The sequence below is a fragment of the Oikopleura dioica genome, chromosome PAR (assembly GCF_907165135.1).
Source record: "Oikopleura dioica chromosome PAR, OKI2018_I68_1.0, whole genome shotgun sequence".
Lineage (NCBI taxonomy): Eukaryota > Metazoa > Chordata > Appendicularia > Copelata > Oikopleuridae > Oikopleura > Oikopleura dioica.
Window position 1 is genome coordinate 1647172 of NC_137293.1, and position 16236 is coordinate 1663407.

Consider the following 16236-nt stretch of genomic DNA (forward strand, 5'->3'; position numbering starts at 1 on the left):
TCTTTTGTTTATCAGCGCGCGAAGGGCAATAAGTAAAGTTTCAGCTTAGCGCATTAAGTGGAATCTGTTCAGAATTTAATGGGCTTTTCAATGGTGCTGGTTTCATGAAAATAAAATGAAGTTTGCAGGAGTTGAATCCTTTTGAAGTTGCGCTTCTTTTATTCATCCTAGCTCAAGAATTAATAATGATATAAAAAATCTGAAAATTGGAGGTAAAAGCTGAGGGAATGAAGATATGTTTAGCAAAAAGAAATTTCAAAAAAGCTTTTCTGTAAGATCAATGGCGAGCGCGTGAAGTTGGACTTCGCGTTACTCGCCCGGGTCCCTTAAACTTGGCGGAGTGGTTCGGTTCCTGAATTAGAGAAAAAGGGAAGTTCTTGGTTTTTCGCGATTTTGGTAAAGAATTACTGGAAAGAAGATGCTTATAGGAAAGAGAAGAAAAAGACTAATTTGATGAAAAAATAAAGAACTGACCGTAAATATTTTACGGAACTTTCATTTTCGTCATTTTATTGACCAAAGCTCTTGAATCGAAAAAAAATATTATTAATAGTAAGAAGCAAGCGGCTTCGAGCAACAGATCTAGCGAAAAGCCGCGCTTCTTGCGGCTGCCGCATTGCAGCTCAAATATACCTATATAATCATGGTAATTTGGCCGAAGCCGCAAGCATTCTCATATATAGTATCCAATTTCAAGCTTAGACTTTTCCTCGCCCGATTGAATCTTTACATCTCTAAAAAAGCGACTGTTTGCCTACTGACAGGGATTCTATTCTTCCTCAAGGATTCAAAACTCAAGAAGCTTCTTCTTCAAGATAAAGTCGTCGTCATTACAGGTTCGTGCACAGAATCTGTATTCAGATGGATATTTTCAGTATTTCAGAATTGCTAGCTTCAGTTTTCAATCGCTTATAAGTTCATAAAGCACGCGTTTCTGATTCAAAAGCGGAACATGTACCTTGGTTACTAATCTGTTTATATGATTATAAAGAGCAGTTTTAATAACATTCGTTTATTTAACGAAAAACAAGGCTACACATTATTGTTAACTCGTGATTGTTTATGGCCACGTTTTTTTTACACACGTTTTAGCTTCGATTTCTTCATCTTTTAGTAATCAAATCATCAAAATCGTAATAGGATTATTAATCGATTACAAATTGAAATTTGCTGACAATAACTCATTTCTTTTTCTAGGAGGAACACAAGGACTAGGGCTAGCGATCGCGAAAGAATGTGTCAAGCGAAAAGCGAAAGTTGTTCTTATTTCCAGAAGAACTATCGACCCACTATCAGAAGAAGGATTGAAGGACGGCTGTGTGGAGAGTTTGAGGTAATGAAAAATTATTATTAATTCACTATCGCTATTTTATGAATTTAAGTTCATGAAAGCATTCTAGCGCCGATGTGACGAATCCATCCGACTTGGAAAAAGCGTTTTCTACAATCATCAGCAACAGCGAATTCGGAAAGATTGATGTACTCATCGCTTCTGGTAAGCTTTTCTGAAGCTAAATGTACAGTCTTACTTTCATGACTAAACCCTTTCGAACTCTTACTCGCAAACTAGAAATTAAATACTAAGGCGGCTTAGAGACTATCTTGCTTTTCTAGTAATTCTACCCGTTTCAAAAGTAAGAAGGGATAGATTTTGAAAAGTTTGTTAGAATAACTTAAGTTTTTAAAGCTATTTTTAAGCTGGACTCAGCCGCTCAGCGCGAACCGAAGACCTGCCGTTTCAACAGATTCAATCGCAAATTGACGTCAACACTCTAGGTATTTTTAAACTCCAAAACACAAAGCGAACAGGGTACTTTTTCGAGCTCCAAATAAAACTGAATTTAATCGAATCCGAAACTTAATTAAACGAACAGCCTTTAGTTTTTGTAGAAAAGTGTTTTGAAAGCTTCTTTGTTTCGTAAACCCTTCAAAAAACGAGTTCATTTTCTGCAGTTTGCTGGAACTCGCGTTAGTGTTTATGTTTTTTTTCTGCGTCACAGAAATATTTTGCTTGCAATCATACACTTTTCGGCGTTCCAGTTTGGTTGTTCGAGGGTCACCCGTACTAAGCGCATATATGTTCATTCCAGAAACAACCGAATTCCAGCTCCCCTAACTCTCTAAGCCGAAGGGAGTTAGCCTTAGATGATTTTCTTTAGGTGTGATGAATGCTGTCCGAGCTGCACTGCCAATACTCAAATCCCAAAACACGAACTCTCGAATCGCCATCATCAGCTCCGTCGCCGGCCAAATCGGGCTCTGGGGAATGTCTGCTTATTGTGCCAGTAAATTTGCGCTCAGAGGATTCGCTGATGCTCTTGGTATGGAATTGGAAGGCTCAAACACTGCTGTTACGATCATTTATCCGCCGGACATGAATACTCCTGGCTTGGCGACGGAGAATTTGACCAAACCTGAAGTTGTCAAGCAAAAGGGTCGACAAGGCATTTTTGTGAACTTGAACAGCGGAAACCGCTTGCGGCTTTCAAAACTAAATGATTCTTAATTCGCGGCTATCTTAGATATATTGAAATAGAAGCTTCTTTTTTACAACCTTTCGATCCCGATTTAGGCTATTTCTGCTCTTGCTGATGAAGTAGAACCAGATAGCATCGTTCCCGGAATCGTCAATGCCGTGGAAAACGGACAAACGGACCATTCAATCGGAATCGACGGCTGGTTTGCCACGCGAGTAACTGCTGGACTAGGACCGACGAATTCGTTTTTGAATCTTTTCTTTGAAGTCTTTTTCGGCGGAGTGATGCGGCTCATCGCCCTCGTGTATAGAAAAGTCATCAGATATACGATCAACAAGTGCGAAAGAGAACTGGAAAAGAAGAGGTAGAAAAAGTGCATGGAAAACGCTTAATTCTTCAATTTTTATAAAGCCGATTGCTTCAATAATCCAGCATTGAGCCTCAACTTTAATTCTCAATTCCGATCGGTCTAACAAGAACGGTTTTTCTTGTTGTTCAAAATATTCTATTACACAAATTTTTGAGATTTCTTCGTACCTTAGCAATCTGTGTAGAGATACCGGCTCAAGTATTCTACACAGGTTGCTGATCTCTACTTCAAATTGCTAAAATAATGATCAACTTCTTAGCAAAATTCATCAACCCGCTGAAAAAACTGACTTCTGACTCAGAAAGACTGAGTACAATTCTTATTCATTCCGCGAATCAAATAATAGTACTTCTTGCACTCCACCTGTCTAATTGCCAATCGCCTTATTTCGTAAGAAACAGTACTTCTGCTTCAGTAATCAATATTATGCCCTTTGCTTCACTATTATTATCACACTTTGCTTTTATTTCTGCTTTTTCTATTCTTTTTTACTAATGCTGCTGCCCTATCCTGTCCACTTGTTTAGACTTCAAACTCGGGGGAGTCATTTATTCTCTTGAAAAGTTAATCAACGAATATTAATTTAATTTGCACCACATTGAAACAATAATATGAATTACGTTTTTTCTTGTTTTAGAAACTGACCAAAACAATTATAACAACTATCATGAAATAAAGTTCATTCCGTATTTAATTCATGTGCGTTTTCTATCATTAAGAAATTGAATATAGTCGGGAAAGCTGCATGCAGTTTCAAGGAAACAACAAGACAGCCGTGCACTGCGCGGCTTTATAGGTTTTTCAGCTCGAAGCCGCAAGCGGCTTCTCGATGTACTGAATTTAGAGATATCTAGCGACCTAAACCCAGAAGCCTGAAACCGGAGTCATTCTCATGAATCGTGATTCCTGTTCGTGAAAAACTGACCCTGATTATAGTTCACTCAGGTCCTGAGTAAAAAAAAACGCAGGAAAAAACAAGTGTTTTATTTCATTTTTATTCTCGAACGTATTTCAGTAAGAATACAGTAATGATAAAATGAGGATATGAATTTCAAATAGCGCCAGTCAAAGAATAACGAATATACAGGCAAACGAGGTCAGAGAGTAAAAGTAGCAGTTGAGTTAGGAATCAAATTTCTTGTAACGCGGCGACGATTTCTTCATTTGAAAGCCCAGTTTGTTTCAATCGCTAGAAAAATGGGTTTAAAATTGAATTTTACTAAAAGAGTGTCTTACCATGATGATCATAATTTGAAGTTTGGACAAGTTTAGTTCCTCGGAAAGCTTCTCTGCGATATTTCCTCCATTGATGATGTTTTTCAACTGCTGAGAAAACATTATGTATTTTCTGACTTTTGTTAATAGTTGTGTTTCTAAGCAATATGATGATAAGGGTTAATTCGCGCGAATTCTTATAGTAGCGCGAGCGCGCGCTCAGAGGCGCCCCCGGAGTCGTCGCGATCAATTTTGCGTCGCTAGCACAAAATCTTTCTTTTCGATAGATTTTTGGAGAAAACAAACAACAATTGAATCATCGAATGAAAATTTCAAGTTGGATTTCCAGAATTTTCGGTGGCAACATAAATCATCTTATTGTACCTTGTAAAACTAATACAGTCAATGTTTGCATGCTACAACTGTAGTCGAAGAAGACTTTAAACTAATATTGACCTTCAAGCAACAATAATATGGCTTTTTTTGAAAATCTCGTCCCATTGTCGCCCAAAGCCTCCTTTTTTACCGAATTATTACGGATTCATTCATGGAGAAAAAATTGTCTTTTACATAAATCGAGAGACAAAAGTTCAATCAGGTCCGTCTTGGTAAATGCAAATATTCGTTTAGCTTCTTGCGCAAATGTTCTGTCATCGGGGCAATTAGAAATATTTTATTTCGGGAAAGAGTTCAGGTCAAAGTGAGCTTCGAAAGAGATTTGAAGAGAATTTGAACCCTTTTTCCCATTTTTGAAATGGGAACGGGTGAAGATAGCGAAATGAAAGTAGGGACTGTTAATTATGCTTTTGATGGTGGCGAGAACAGGAATTGGATTGAACTGGTTATTTTCTTCAAGAGTGAACTTTTTTGATTGAAATCTACGGTACTCTGGAATAAGTCTGAATAAGGCTCTTCCCTTCCGCTTCTCGATCGATTAATCATTAAAACCGGAGGTTCATTACTAGAGAAATTGAATAAAATGATCCTTACCATGTTTTAAAATAGCTCAAAAGGGCGTAAAACGGAAGGAACAAAGTATCCTGAAAACATGAAAACGAGCAGAATTTAGCGATGCAGCAAAAAATATTTTACTCAACAATAACTAAACTTGCAAACAATATAACTTTTCTTGATACCATAAGAATCGATTTATAAGAAGAAGAACTTTCCTCTTCCTATTTTGATTAATCAAACGTCATCAATGTCATCGCAAATCATTAATGGGCGCTAATTAGGCCCGGTTAGATTGGCTGGGCTCATATTTTTTCAAGTCTCGATGAATGTGAGACTTGAGCCCAGTCTATTGTAATTTAACGAAAATCGATGGGCCCGGCAGCACGGGATTGGGCTCCGTATCTTGCTCCTCTCTTATTAATCAACTGACAAATTTGAAATACATTTCTTTCAAAGTTTTTCCCGCCCCAAGCCAAAGCGCGGCCAATTTTGAGGTTTTAACAAGTTTATTGCTTGACTTCTTTTTTATTACAATAAAGAGAGATGCGCTTTGAAGAAATTTCCTAAATGAAACATGAAAGTCAGGGATTTAAAACAAAAAAATATTTTTAATCGGGGAATTACTTTTTTCGAATGAAAAATGTTAATTGTCATTTATTTGATTGTCTTACGATTTTATTTTTCGTTCTTGTTAAAAAATCCCCTCCTGAAGCTTCCCAAATCTCCAACCGAGATGACGAGGGTCTAATATCGAGACTGGATGATTTACCGGAAACGGACGCACCCGGACCCTCCAGTTTAAGAAACAATAATCGAGACCTGAATCCTATCCAAAATATAAGCGAGAAGAATGAGACTTCTTTTGGAATCGAAGGAGCAGCAGGAACTTCTAAGCGACGGTAAGCGCTTTTCTTCTTCTAGAATTTTCTGATGAAAGTTTATCAGTGATTTTTTAGTCAAAAGAATAGTCAGTCAGAGTTTTCAATGAATACTAAACGTTATTCACAATGAATATTCTTAGAGAAAAGTAAGCAGATAAAATAGCAATTCCTTGACACAAAATTTCTAGCGGTGTTCAACTCGATTGGAAAGACCTGACTGTAACTGGCACACAGAACAAGCAGGCAAAGACAATTCTACACAATGTCAGCGGCAGCGCTAAGCCAGGAACACTCATGGCAATCATGGGCTCGTCTGGCGCTGGAAAAAGTACGTTGATGAACACGCTGACGAGAAGAAACATCAACGGATTGACCATCACCGGAAAAGTGGAAGTGAGCGGAGTGAGTTTGGGAGAAGACATAAGCCACATCTCGGCGTATATTCAACAGAACGATGTTTTCATAGGAGCATTGACGGTCGAAGAGCATTTGAGATTTCATGCGCGCCTCAAGCTTTCGAAGAAATCGAAGAGTTTTCAGGAAGACAAGATTAAAGAAGTTATCAGGTACTGACCTAGTTTTGTGCGACCCAAAAGTGTCCATCGAATGTCGGTCCGCTTAAACTCCGCTCGTCAGTTTTTCGGGAATAATTTGAATCTCTACAATCGCCTCTGATTCAAAGCCCCTTTTTCAGAATCATGGGCCTGCAAAAATGCGCGAAGACCGTCATCGGCACCCCGGGACTGTCGAAAACGATCTCCGGCGGTGAAATGAAGCGACTTTCAATTGCGTCGGAGATTCTGGTCGATCCGCCGATCATTTTCGCCGACGAACCTACTTCTGGGCTGGATTCATACTTAGCGAGTGCGGTCTGTCAAACATTGAAAGATCTGGCGAGGAACGGAACGACTGTTTTGTGCACGATTCATCAGCCGAGCTCGGAGATTTTCGACATTTTTGACTCTCTTCTGCTCCTTTCTATGGGGCGATGCGTCTACTTGGGGCCAAAGAACGAAGCAAAGACTTTTTTCCAGTCTATCGGCAACCCATGTCGCGAGAACTACAACCCAGCTGACCATTACATCTGGGAAACGAGCGTTCTTGAAGGGAAGGAAGAAGAATCGAAAACGAAGATACTCAAGATCTGGGAAAACTTCAATTCGAGCAATTACAGGCGACAAATTGAAGGAGGCCAGGTTGAATCAATCAAATCTGATCCTCTTGTTGCGGATGTGACGAAAGAAGCAAAGGCGAACAAGGCCAATTGGTTCGTGTCTTTTTACATGTTGCTTTGGCGAGCGCTGATTTCGCAGTACAGGGACAAATCGACCGCTGGAATGAAGTTTGGACAGAACATTGGAACTGCGATTATTGTTGGACTAGTCTACTTGAGAATTCCATGGAGTAAGTGACTAGTTTGATGATTTTAGGGTAATCTGAGGGGCTTCCAGCCAATCAGAAGCAACTTTGCTTTTCGAAATACCTTTTCTTTCTATTACCAACAATTTCAGATGCTAACGATAACCCTTACGATCAAACCGACGTCTTCAACATCAACGGTGCTATCTTCTCTGCCGTCTGTTCTTTCTCCTTCGCCTACCTCTTTCTCGTCGTCTTCTCGTTTCCGAGAATGAAAGTCGTTCTTCGACGAGAATACTACGACGGGCTCTATCCACTCTTCATCGCATTCCTGACTGAAAGCGCTGCCGGACTGCCATTTCTATTCGCCATGCCATTCATATTTCGTAAGTAGGGCGACTCAACTGTCTATTAATTGTAAATCCAATACTAATTAGTATCGAAAATTCGAGGAACTGCGGGGATCGTCCAGGTTGATACCAGGATTAATAAACTCGTCAATATCTGATACTGACAATATTTTGACACGAGTGTTCGTTGATCGTTTTTCCTAGATTTATTAAGGGCTTTTCTTGTTAAACAATTTTTATCGTAAACAGTACCATTAAACATTAAGACAGGCCAAAAATTGAAGGAAATGATCATGTTCGTTTATTTATAGGAATACCAGGCTAAAGGCAGTTTTTAACCCAGTTACAGGATGTATTTTCAAGTGTGCAGTCTACTTTTTTAAACAGATTTTTTAGTTGGGATTCAGTATTGTATGATTGGATTGTTTCCAAGCTGGAGTGCGTTCTGGGCGATGTACTTGACTTGTATTATGATTGCTCTTTCTGCTACAGGTACGGAATTCACTATTAGGTCCGCTGCTAAAGTTTTCTTCAAGGATATGGCTACATGATTTCCGCAATCGCTCCGACCATTGAAGCTGCAAATGCGATCGCTCCTCCACTGATGGTTCCGCTTTTGCTCTTTGGAGGATTTTTCCTTCAATCGGACTCGGTTCCGCCATGGTTCATCTGGCTCAAGTACATTTCTTGGTTCTACTACGGCGCGGAGAATTTGTACGTTGCACAATGGAGAGATGGAGGATTCTGTGGATTGAGTAGACAGACAAACATTCTTGCAGTAAGTTTCGGTACAAACCTCAATTCATTTCGAGAATCTGAAAATCCCGTTATTGCGAATTTGCCCGTTATAATTGTGGCCCCCCTTTTTATGACACAAAATTTAATAAACGCCCGTAACTCATTTTTTTAGGAGTTTTCTTCGGGTTCGAGTTCTGGTACGAGTTTGGGTTCGTACTCGGGTTCAAACTTTGGCTCAGAGTCTGCTCTTGGTTTCGGTTCTAGATAATGCCCGCGTTTAGCCCATAAAATAGCCTCCAGGGGGCAGTAAAGGGGATGTGCCATATATGACATATTATCGTCGGTGCATACATACGTCTATCGAAGACATAAATCGACGTAAATCAAATAATTTTCTTCATTAAAAATGTCTAATGGTTTCTAAACTGTGTTTAACTGTGATTTCAGGGTTTCTTCCGAGCTGCTGCCCAAAATGCAAGCGAATGTGCCCCAACATCTTTCAACGATTGCTGCGAATATCAAATAAAAGACCCACTGATCTCTTTTGTCGACGGAAGCTATGTACTGGAAACATACAGTTACAAGGTAAATCCATTAAAAAATTCTCAATGTGGTTCATCCTTTATTTTAACAGGAGGAGCACTGGTGGAGAAACATCGGATGTCTTGTTGGTCTTGCTGTTGGCTTCAGACTCTTAGCTTATTGTATTCTAGCTTTTAAATTCCGCGCTTCAAATCGCTAATCGACTGTAACTTACGATGCCTTGTTTATTCACTGAAAATTTAAATAAAAATGAAGAATCCTCAATTATACATTTTGATTTATTGAAGAAATAAGGTGTTTTAGTTCTCAAGCTCAGTTTTGATCAGTTCCGCGAGTCTTCGCATCGCTTCGTCCATCTGTTCTTCCGAAGCAACGGAAAAGGCAACTCGGCAGTACGAATTTGGAGCGTTTTCATCCACGGCAAAATATGATCCAGGGCAAAGGAGGACATTCGCTTTTCGAGCTTTTTGCTCAATAAGAGCCGAAGTATCATCGATACCCTAAAGAATTTATAATGTCAAGCTCTCATTTTTTCTGTCTTACCTTTAATTTGATCCATAAAAAGAGCCCCCCTTTGGGCACATCCCACTCTGCAAGATCCCCAAGATGTTTCTCAGCCGCTGCGACGAGAAAGTTTCGTCTATTTCGATAGAAATCCTGGAAGGTTCTTCGTTAGAGAGGTCTTTTGAGAAGAAAACCAAACCTTGACTTTAGCAATATGTTCAGCGAAGCCTTCCATTCCCCATTTGTTAAAAAGCTCAGCACAGATGACTTGCGTTATGGAAGGGCAATGTAATGTGCTGCATTGTGTGGCTAATTCCAGCTTTCCGATAACCTAAAACGTTTGTTAAATATGACCTAAAGATTCTGCTTGGTTTTCGCTTATGAATGTAATTAAACTGAAGCTTTTAAGACATACGCAATTACATCTCTAATTTAAGAATTTAAGTCTCATTTTCTTTCGGGAGTTCATCTCAAAATAGGTCAATCTTTAGCTCAAGGTCATGTTTCTGTTACTATCAAATATACAGACACTTGAAAGGTCTGGAAAGGGCAATAGAAAAGCCCTGCATCAGATAGCTTGAATCTGGCTAAACAAAGATCAGAGATCCCACTTTGACGCATATTCTTTTTGGCAGTATTATCTGTCTGGGAAATACTTCTTTAGGCCCGGTGATCCATCCGATTCTGATGCCTGCGGAGATGATCTTCGAAAACGAGTCCGAGCGAATGACGCGTTTGAAGCTAATGAGAACAAACTGGTTTTTCTTTCGAAAAGAAGATTTTTACCTGTTTGACGAGTTCCAGTCGAGTTCAAACAGGCTCGGGAGTTGTTCACCGTCAAACTGGAGAAAGTAATAAGGATCATCTTCGACGACGAGGAGATCATTCTCGTGAGCCAATTGGAGCAGCCGATGGCGTCTTTCCAGACTCAAGGTCGAGCCGGTTGGGTTGCCCCCATTTGCCACGGTCATGATCACTTTTAGCTTGTGCGAATCTTTGTATCTGTTGATTTGCGCTTCCAGATCGTTAGTATCCATGCCATCTCCATCTGTTTTGATTGGAATAATTGATGCTCCGAGAGGCCTGAACATTCATGAACCACTTTTCTTCCACGAACAATACCTAAGAATAGCTTTGGTACCCGGATACATCGGATCGTCTGTTAAAATTCCATCGCCTTCATTTAGCAGTGATCCAAGAAGCATTTCAAGGCCATTTTGGGACCCTGTCGATACGCTGAATTATAGATTTGATGTCTTGAATAACATGTTCTATGACGAAGTGTTGATATTTATTTGCCCTTGTTTTAGCTTCCAACTGTGGAACTTCTACTTGGAAGTCGTTTTCAATAACAATGAGTCTAAGTGGGAAAGGATTTGTTTTGAGCTAAAACAACGACAAATAAATATTGATGGATCGAAGTTGCCAATAACAAAAATAATAAAGTACGAGTCGTATTTAGCTATTAGTTCTGCATCAATTATTACCAAGTGTCGATGTTTTCACTAAACGAGCTTTGGCCGTGGTATTGAGTTCTGATGGAGTTGAGGTGATGTAGAAAGCTTGGGAGCCCGAGACTGCTTTTGAAAGGGTTTTTGACTCGCAATTTAGAACAAGTCAATCGTTATTACGTATTAATAATGCCGTCAGACGCACAAAATTTAGTCCCATCAACCCTTGAATACTGCAATGCCGTAGCTAATTGAGCTTGCGACAGTTGAATTTCGCAGCCGTCAACTTGCATCGTCAAGCCACTGATTGGAAACATGGCACCGTTGGGCATTCCTCCGGCGAGTGAGATCATTTCTGGACCAGATGCCATCTATGGATTTTATTGAACATGAACTTTACCCAAAAATGTACCTGAATCTTTGTCAAAACTCGAATCGGGGAGGGCTTTCTGGCCAAAGCCGCTCGAGAGAAAAATCTCTCATAGGAATTCATTTTCTTTCTTTCTTCAAGTTCCCTCTCTTCGATTAATACAAAAGCTCGTCTTGGAAAGAAAACAATAAAAAAGGTTTATGCTACTAGAAACAAAGCGTATTTTTGAGGTCAAGGTTTTTGGGCGTGTCAATAAGGAGCGTGCAAGGTGAGTCACATTTTGAAACAAGGGTGATAGAAATGCAAATGTTTGATTCTATCTAACGACAAAAGAACTCTTCCTCCGAAGAAACCCTTGAACCCTTAAATAAAACAATAGGAGAAAGTTGAAAATTCAGCAGTCCAAAATCCGTCTGCCAGAAGTCGCCATATAAATTTAATGTTATCGGGAGAAACATGACCGATTCAATTCCATTAAAACATGCCTCCTGTGGTTCTCCATTCTTCGCCTTTGCTTCATCGCTAGATGGCGAAACGCATATAAAAACGAAGAAGATACCTGACTGATTACTCAAGCAAAAGAAAAAGAAACAAGAAAAACATGAAAATTTTCAAAACACTCAGCTTTACTGCTTTATTTGCTTCTTCTCACGCCGGTCCTCTTCAACTGTAAGTAACCAGGATTTATAGTTCTGTAATTCAGCTGTACCTTTTTCAAGGAGAAGCGAAAAACTCGGATATAGCGACGGAGGACTCATTTCAATCAACGGTTTTATGGATCAGTTCCGAAATGGAAACTATGGAGTCAAATTTGGCAAGTGATTTACAACTCCAAACGTAATATAAAAGTATTTATCTGTGGTATGAATAATAACGAATGCAATAAAAAATCCATCATGAATTCGGTTGTTTTTTTTTATTATATAAAAATTTTGCCTAACAGCGAGTTATAAAAAAGTATCACAAGTGAAAAGGCTGATTCTCAGACCGCTTCAAAGAGCTCGATCTTCTGAACTGGCAACCATTTCTTCTTCTCGTATTGTTTCCATCCTTCAAGTGGAAGTTCGTGGGTCGACTTTGATTTGCAATAAACCCAACATGCTATAAATAAACCACATGAGGAATAAAAGATAATGAATGAGTACCGTTCGAGCCCGTATCGGGCGAGATTTTCCACTTGTTTTTGTCGAAGAATAAAAAGATGTCTTGTCCTTTTTTCGACCTCTTGTAAACAGGCAGGCCATCAGAAGTAACATCGAAGAGTTTATATGAGCCTTGGATCATCTTGCTCTTCCACTTCGAGTAAAACTCCCCATGAAGCCGAATTTTTGTCAACCAGCCATCTAATTTCATTGACATCAATAATTGATCTCAATTCAAAACTTACCATTTTGAAGGATTTCGTTTTCGGGATCCTCTGTATCGGCTTCGGAAGGTCGTTTGAGCTTGAATTCAGATAGAGTCATCTCATCGCTCTCATTGCGTCTTTTAACGACCCGAGGTATTTCATTTTTATCTGCTTTGGATAATGAAAAGTTCTTCTTGATTGTTGAAGCTTCGAACTGACCGGGCTCCATTTTCTTCCGCGGAACTGATTGATCTCGGCGAATCGTCGTAACGCCTTAATAAATTTTGCTACCGCTTGAGCCCTACTTCTATTAATTTACCAGAAAACTCAACGTCTTCTTTTTCACCCGGATTTTCAAATGAAACATTGGAATCATTTCTCAAAGTATTGTCGCGAGAATAGAGGCTCTGCGATAGCCGGCTTCGATCTACGGAAATCTTCCTAGCTTTCCTTGACTTTCGGAAATCTGATCGTCGAGATAAAGTGTGGTTGAAACTGTTGTTGTACGATTGCTGCCGATTGAAGGATGTTTCCGGCTGAAAAAAAGGAGTCAGGAAAGGGGACCAAACAGAGGATTTACCCGGTTGATTGATGTTTCCCTTTCGTCCTGAGCATCATTCTCGTCTTCTTTTTTGACATCGTTTTGGTCATTCTTTGATTCTTGGCCATTGGTATAAATTGGCTCGTAATTTTCATATTTCTTCTTTAGCTCCAACAAACGAGCTCGATTCGCGAGGAACAGAATAATCTGCGCATCTGATCGACCTCGAGCGTGGAAAGGAAGGTCTTCATACAATTGCTGTCTATCAATTTGTTTCTAGAATCAAATCAGCTCCAATCTCACGACTAAATTACCTTTGGTTTCAGATGATTTGGCTTGAGCCTGTTCAAAAATGCCATGTTCATTCGATATCTTTCAATTTGCTCTTGCGTTCTCCAAGTTTCATGCTTTCTCTCACTGTACTCTCCGGGAATGTAAATGTCGCCCGCCTTTCGTTTGTAATCATCATCTTCATCATCCGACATGACATTGTCTTCTGGGCCAAGTTCTTGTCCGACAGTGTTTTTCAAACTTTTTCCTTTCATCAGTTTCTGAAGAATCGTATTGTCCAATCTCATCCCTTTCTGGGGAGCTCCTGGAGCAACAGGCACCCCTCCCCCGCCGTTTCCGCTTGTTTGTTTCAACGCCAAGGTTTCTGTTTTTCCAAAACTAGATTCCTGTCCCCTCCATTTGTTCAACGCCGCATCGAGATCTTTTTTGTCCCCGTCAATTTTAACCGGCTGCCATCCTGCACCTTCTGTTTCATAAACACGAGGCTGGATGAAAACGGGCCCGGATGGGCGGTAGTCTTCGTCGTCTGAAGAATCGGTTGCCGTTGTATACTCCGAATCAGACAGACTTGATAGTTTTTTCTTAGATATTTTTCTTGCATTTATGCTTACCTGATAAAAGCAGTAGGGCCCGGTGGGATAAAATCCGTCATTTTCAAATTATTTTTATTCTCTTGAGTCACCTTTGTTAGGGACTATTCTGGATACGAGCCCGACCTGATTGGGGGTAGTAAAATATCAAGCCCCAAAGCATCATAAAAACCTACCACAACAAGAAATTAACCAGGTAAGATGGTAATATTGAAAATAGTAAGTGTATTTATAGTATAAATTTTATACCCTTACACAGGGTGCTGAAAGTAATATTGAAGACCATAAGTTTTTGCGAATCTCTTTTGGTAAATAATTACATGAAAGTTGGGGCTGACACTCATAAATAACATAAATCTATTGTATTGATTAAAAGAAAAACCTTATTTTTACCGCCCATGTTCTTGGGCTTCGTTTCTTAACAAGAGGTAAACAGGGGATTACTACCGTTGATACGATTCTATTCTATCAACTGTGTACCTGTGTGGATATAATATCAAGGATATTGAATTCAATCACAAAGCCTATCTTCCAAGCGCTGTATATGTATCCTCATCCAGCTGATCCAGCCCCGGTTGATCGGTTCGTGTTTCCATAGGCTGCAGAAAACGAAAGAGAGAGAGAGAGGAAAGAGCTAATGCTGAATTCTCTGGAGAAATTAATTTCTAAGAAGTCTTACGGTCAAGGCTCTTACTTTATTCGTGGTTATATTTGATACCCATGAAATATATGTGGAGACCAGAAATAGAAATGTCGTTATGATCGAGTTATGCATCAGCATTGTCGTTTTGCTGATGGTTTTCTTCTTTATCGGAGCAATGTATCTTTTTCTCCAATATTTTTTCAAAGAACAACGACTTCGATTCCAAGATTTTTTGCGATACCAGTATCAAGAGGTAACGAACAGCAAAGATTTTCACACAATTTTGGATTCAGAAATATGCGAATATTACTGCAAGAGTTTCAATTCCGCAAAGCCGCAAAAGAATCATCGACATTCTTTTGTCTTTACTGTATTTTACGATCCCAAAAGGGTCTTTGAGCAAGTCGTCATCAGAAAAAGAGCTCTTGCTGCCCAAATGAACTTAATTGAAAGATTAGTTTAATAAACAGCAACATTCTACTTTTTAATTTATTTATCTTGGTCATAAGAATATTGGCTAATTCATTCATTCTTTCTTGAGACTAAATATTGGCGAGAACTGACAGGATGAGTGGCTGGACATCATCTTCCAGCACTTCTTTCAGGGCAGCTTCAATTTTCGCAATTTCTAAGTCGTGAGATCTGTATTTGCGGTTAAAACAAAGTTTGCTATTTGTTACTCACATTTCCTCCCCAACATACGCATTCATTTCATCGATTTGCTCGATCGCTAGCCTGACTTTTTCTTTGAAAGCCTCGGTGGACATTCCATCACTCTCATCATACCCTCCATCGGGTTCATGTAGTCCTTGTTCTGTAAAACAAAGCTCAGTATACGAAACCAAGAACAGTGTGATTACCTTTGATAAGAGCCTCAATAATTGAGGCTCAATTCGCTGTTGAAGAGTTGGGCCATATTTGACGAGTGGTCGTCATTTGCCCAAGTCGTCATTTGCCCAAGTCGTCATCTGCCCAAGATCGTCATCTGCCCAACTTGGGCAAATGACGACCTGGGTGAATGACGATGTAATTGAATTCAAAATTTAAGAAAAATGAAGCAAGATGAAAGTCTAACTGACAACTTGCAAAAAAAGTACTCGCAGGATGTTGGCGTTTTATCGGGGCGCACTGGTTATGTCGCCGAATGTCGCCGAATGTCGCCGAATGTCGCCGAATGTCGCTGAATGTCGCCGAATGTCGCCGAATGTCGCCACTTATTTTCGAAAAAATAGGAATTATGAAAGAAAAATTGTTTTTTTGCACAAATATTCAAAACAAACTTGTTCTAGAACCGAAAAAGGGGAAATTGTAGGAGGCGCGGCAATAGAAGTGTGTCCAGCCCGACCAGTGAGTTTCCTACCACAAATTGCGCGGAGCGCTTCCTTGTCTCGAAATTATGCCAAAACAGTTCTAGAACAAGTTTGTTTTGAAATTTCTTGGTTAAAAACCAGTTTTCTTTCCAAAAATCCTGGTTTTAAAAAATAGGTGGCGACATTCGGCGACATTCGGCGACATTCGGCGACATTCAGCGACATTCGGCGACATTCGGCGACATTCGGCGACATAACCAGTGTCGACCGTTTTATCAGTTCAAATTCGACAGTTTTTGTT

General features: G+C 39.7%; 4 protein-coding genes and 2 long non-coding RNA genes across 6 annotated transcripts; 2 read left to right on the plus strand and 4 right to left on the minus strand.

The window, feature by feature from the left end:
- The first annotated feature begins 28 nt into the window (after positions 1–28).
- On the plus strand, positions 29–3541 carry LOC145701094 (3-ketodihydrosphingosine reductase-like). The gene is made up of 8 exons (XM_081778323.1): positions 29–426; positions 742–836; positions 1198–1333; positions 1401–1495; positions 1699–1776; positions 2160–2452; positions 2573–2841; positions 3107–3541. The coding sequence occupies exons 1-8, from the start codon at positions 419–421 to the stop codon at positions 3141–3143; spliced, it is 1011 nt and encodes a 336-aa protein (XP_081634449.1). The 5' UTR covers positions 29–418; the 3' UTR covers positions 3144–3541.
- A 285-nt stretch (positions 3542–3826) lies between these two features.
- LOC145702188 (uncharacterized) lies at positions 3827–5411 on the minus strand. The gene is made up of 2 exons (XR_014134295.1): positions 4084–5411; positions 3827–4036 (listed from the first exon to the last, which is right to left on the minus strand). It is a non-coding gene; the product is annotated as an uncharacterized LOC145702188 (long non-coding RNA).
- Positions 5412–5990: 579 nt separating this feature from the next.
- Positions 5991–9149, plus strand: LOC145702186 (protein white-like). Its single transcript, XM_081779399.1, has 8 exons — positions 5991–6043; positions 6086–6463; positions 6592–7301; positions 7409–7642; positions 8003–8098; positions 8143–8384; positions 8792–8929; positions 8979–9149. The coding sequence occupies exons 1-8, from the start codon at positions 6024–6026 to the stop codon at positions 9084–9086; spliced, it is 1926 nt and encodes a 641-aa protein (XP_081635525.1). The 5' UTR covers positions 5991–6023; the 3' UTR covers positions 9087–9149.
- Positions 9150–9164: 15 nt separating this feature from the next.
- LOC145702187 (kynurenine/alpha-aminoadipate aminotransferase, mitochondrial-like) lies at positions 9165–11415 on the minus strand. The gene is made up of 9 exons (XM_081779400.1): positions 11255–11415; positions 11068–11213; positions 10879–10971; positions 10514–10627; positions 10178–10474; positions 10048–10132; positions 9591–9722; positions 9431–9544; positions 9165–9387 (listed from the first exon to the last, which is right to left on the minus strand). Exons 1-9 carry the CDS (start codon positions 11333–11335, stop codon positions 9187–9189), a joined length of 1263 nt encoding a protein of 420 aa, XP_081635526.1. The 5' UTR covers positions 11336–11415; the 3' UTR covers positions 9165–9186.
- Positions 11416–12151: 736 nt separating this feature from the next.
- LOC145703278 (uncharacterized) lies at positions 12152–14084 on the minus strand. Its single transcript, XM_081780614.1, has 7 exons — positions 14004–14084; positions 13416–13959; positions 13141–13377; positions 12880–13096; positions 12600–12833; positions 12358–12555; positions 12152–12313 (listed from the first exon to the last, which is right to left on the minus strand). The coding sequence occupies exons 1-7, from the start codon at positions 14042–14044 to the stop codon at positions 12195–12197; spliced, it is 1590 nt and encodes a 529-aa protein (XP_081636740.1). The 5' UTR covers positions 14045–14084; the 3' UTR covers positions 12152–12194.
- A 919-nt stretch (positions 14085–15003) lies between these two features.
- LOC145704172 (uncharacterized) lies at positions 15004–15600 on the minus strand. Its single transcript, XR_014134430.1, has 3 exons — positions 15486–15600; positions 15310–15439; positions 15004–15267 (listed from the first exon to the last, which is right to left on the minus strand). It is a non-coding gene; the product is annotated as an uncharacterized LOC145704172 (long non-coding RNA).
- Between the last annotated feature and the right edge of the window lie 636 nt (positions 15601–16236).

Excerpts from the sequence above, each read along its gene's own strand:
- LOC145702187 (XM_081779400.1), bottom strand. The coding sequence starts at position 11,335 with ATGAATTCCTATGAGAGATTTTTCTCTCGAGCGGCTTTGGCCAGAAAG. Across the intron at positions 11,214-11,254 it reads GAGTTTTGACAAAGATTCAG|ATGGCATCTGGTCCAGAAAT; the intron begins GTACATTTTTGG and ends TAAAATCCATAG. Across the intron at positions 10,628-10,878 it reads AGTGAAAACATCGACACTTG|CGTATCGACAGGGTCCCAAA; the intron begins GTAATAATTGAT and ends TCTATAATTCAG.
- LOC145701094 (XM_081778323.1), top strand. Across the intron at positions 1,334-1,400 it reads GGCTGTGTGGAGAGTTTGAG|CGCCGATGTGACGAATCCAT; the intron begins GTAATGAAAAAT and ends AAAGCATTCTAG. Across the intron at positions 1,777-2,159 it reads AATTGACGTCAACACTCTAG|GTGTGATGAATGCTGTCCGA; the intron begins GTATTTTTAAAC and ends GATTTTCTTTAG.
- LOC145702186 (XM_081779399.1), top strand. The coding sequence starts at position 6,024 with ATGAATATTCTTAGAGAAAA. Across the intron at positions 6,464-6,591 it reads AAGATTAAAGAAGTTATCAG|AATCATGGGCCTGCAAAAAT; the intron begins GTACTGACCTAG and ends CCCCTTTTTCAG. Across the intron at positions 8,099-8,142 it reads GATTGCTCTTTCTGCTACAG|GATATGGCTACATGATTTCC; the intron begins GTACGGAATTCA and ends GTTTTCTTCAAG.
- LOC145703278 (XM_081780614.1), bottom strand. The coding sequence starts at position 14,044 with ATGACGGATTTTATCCCACCGGGCCCTACTGCTTTTATCAG. Across the intron at positions 13,378-13,415 it reads CAAATCATCTGAAACCAAAG|AAACAAATTGATAGACAGCA; the intron begins GTAATTTAGTCG and ends ATTTGATTCTAG. Across the intron at positions 12,314-12,357 it reads GCCCGATACGGGCTCGAACG|CATGTTGGGTTTATTGCAAA; the intron begins GTACTCATTCAT and ends GTTTATTTATAG.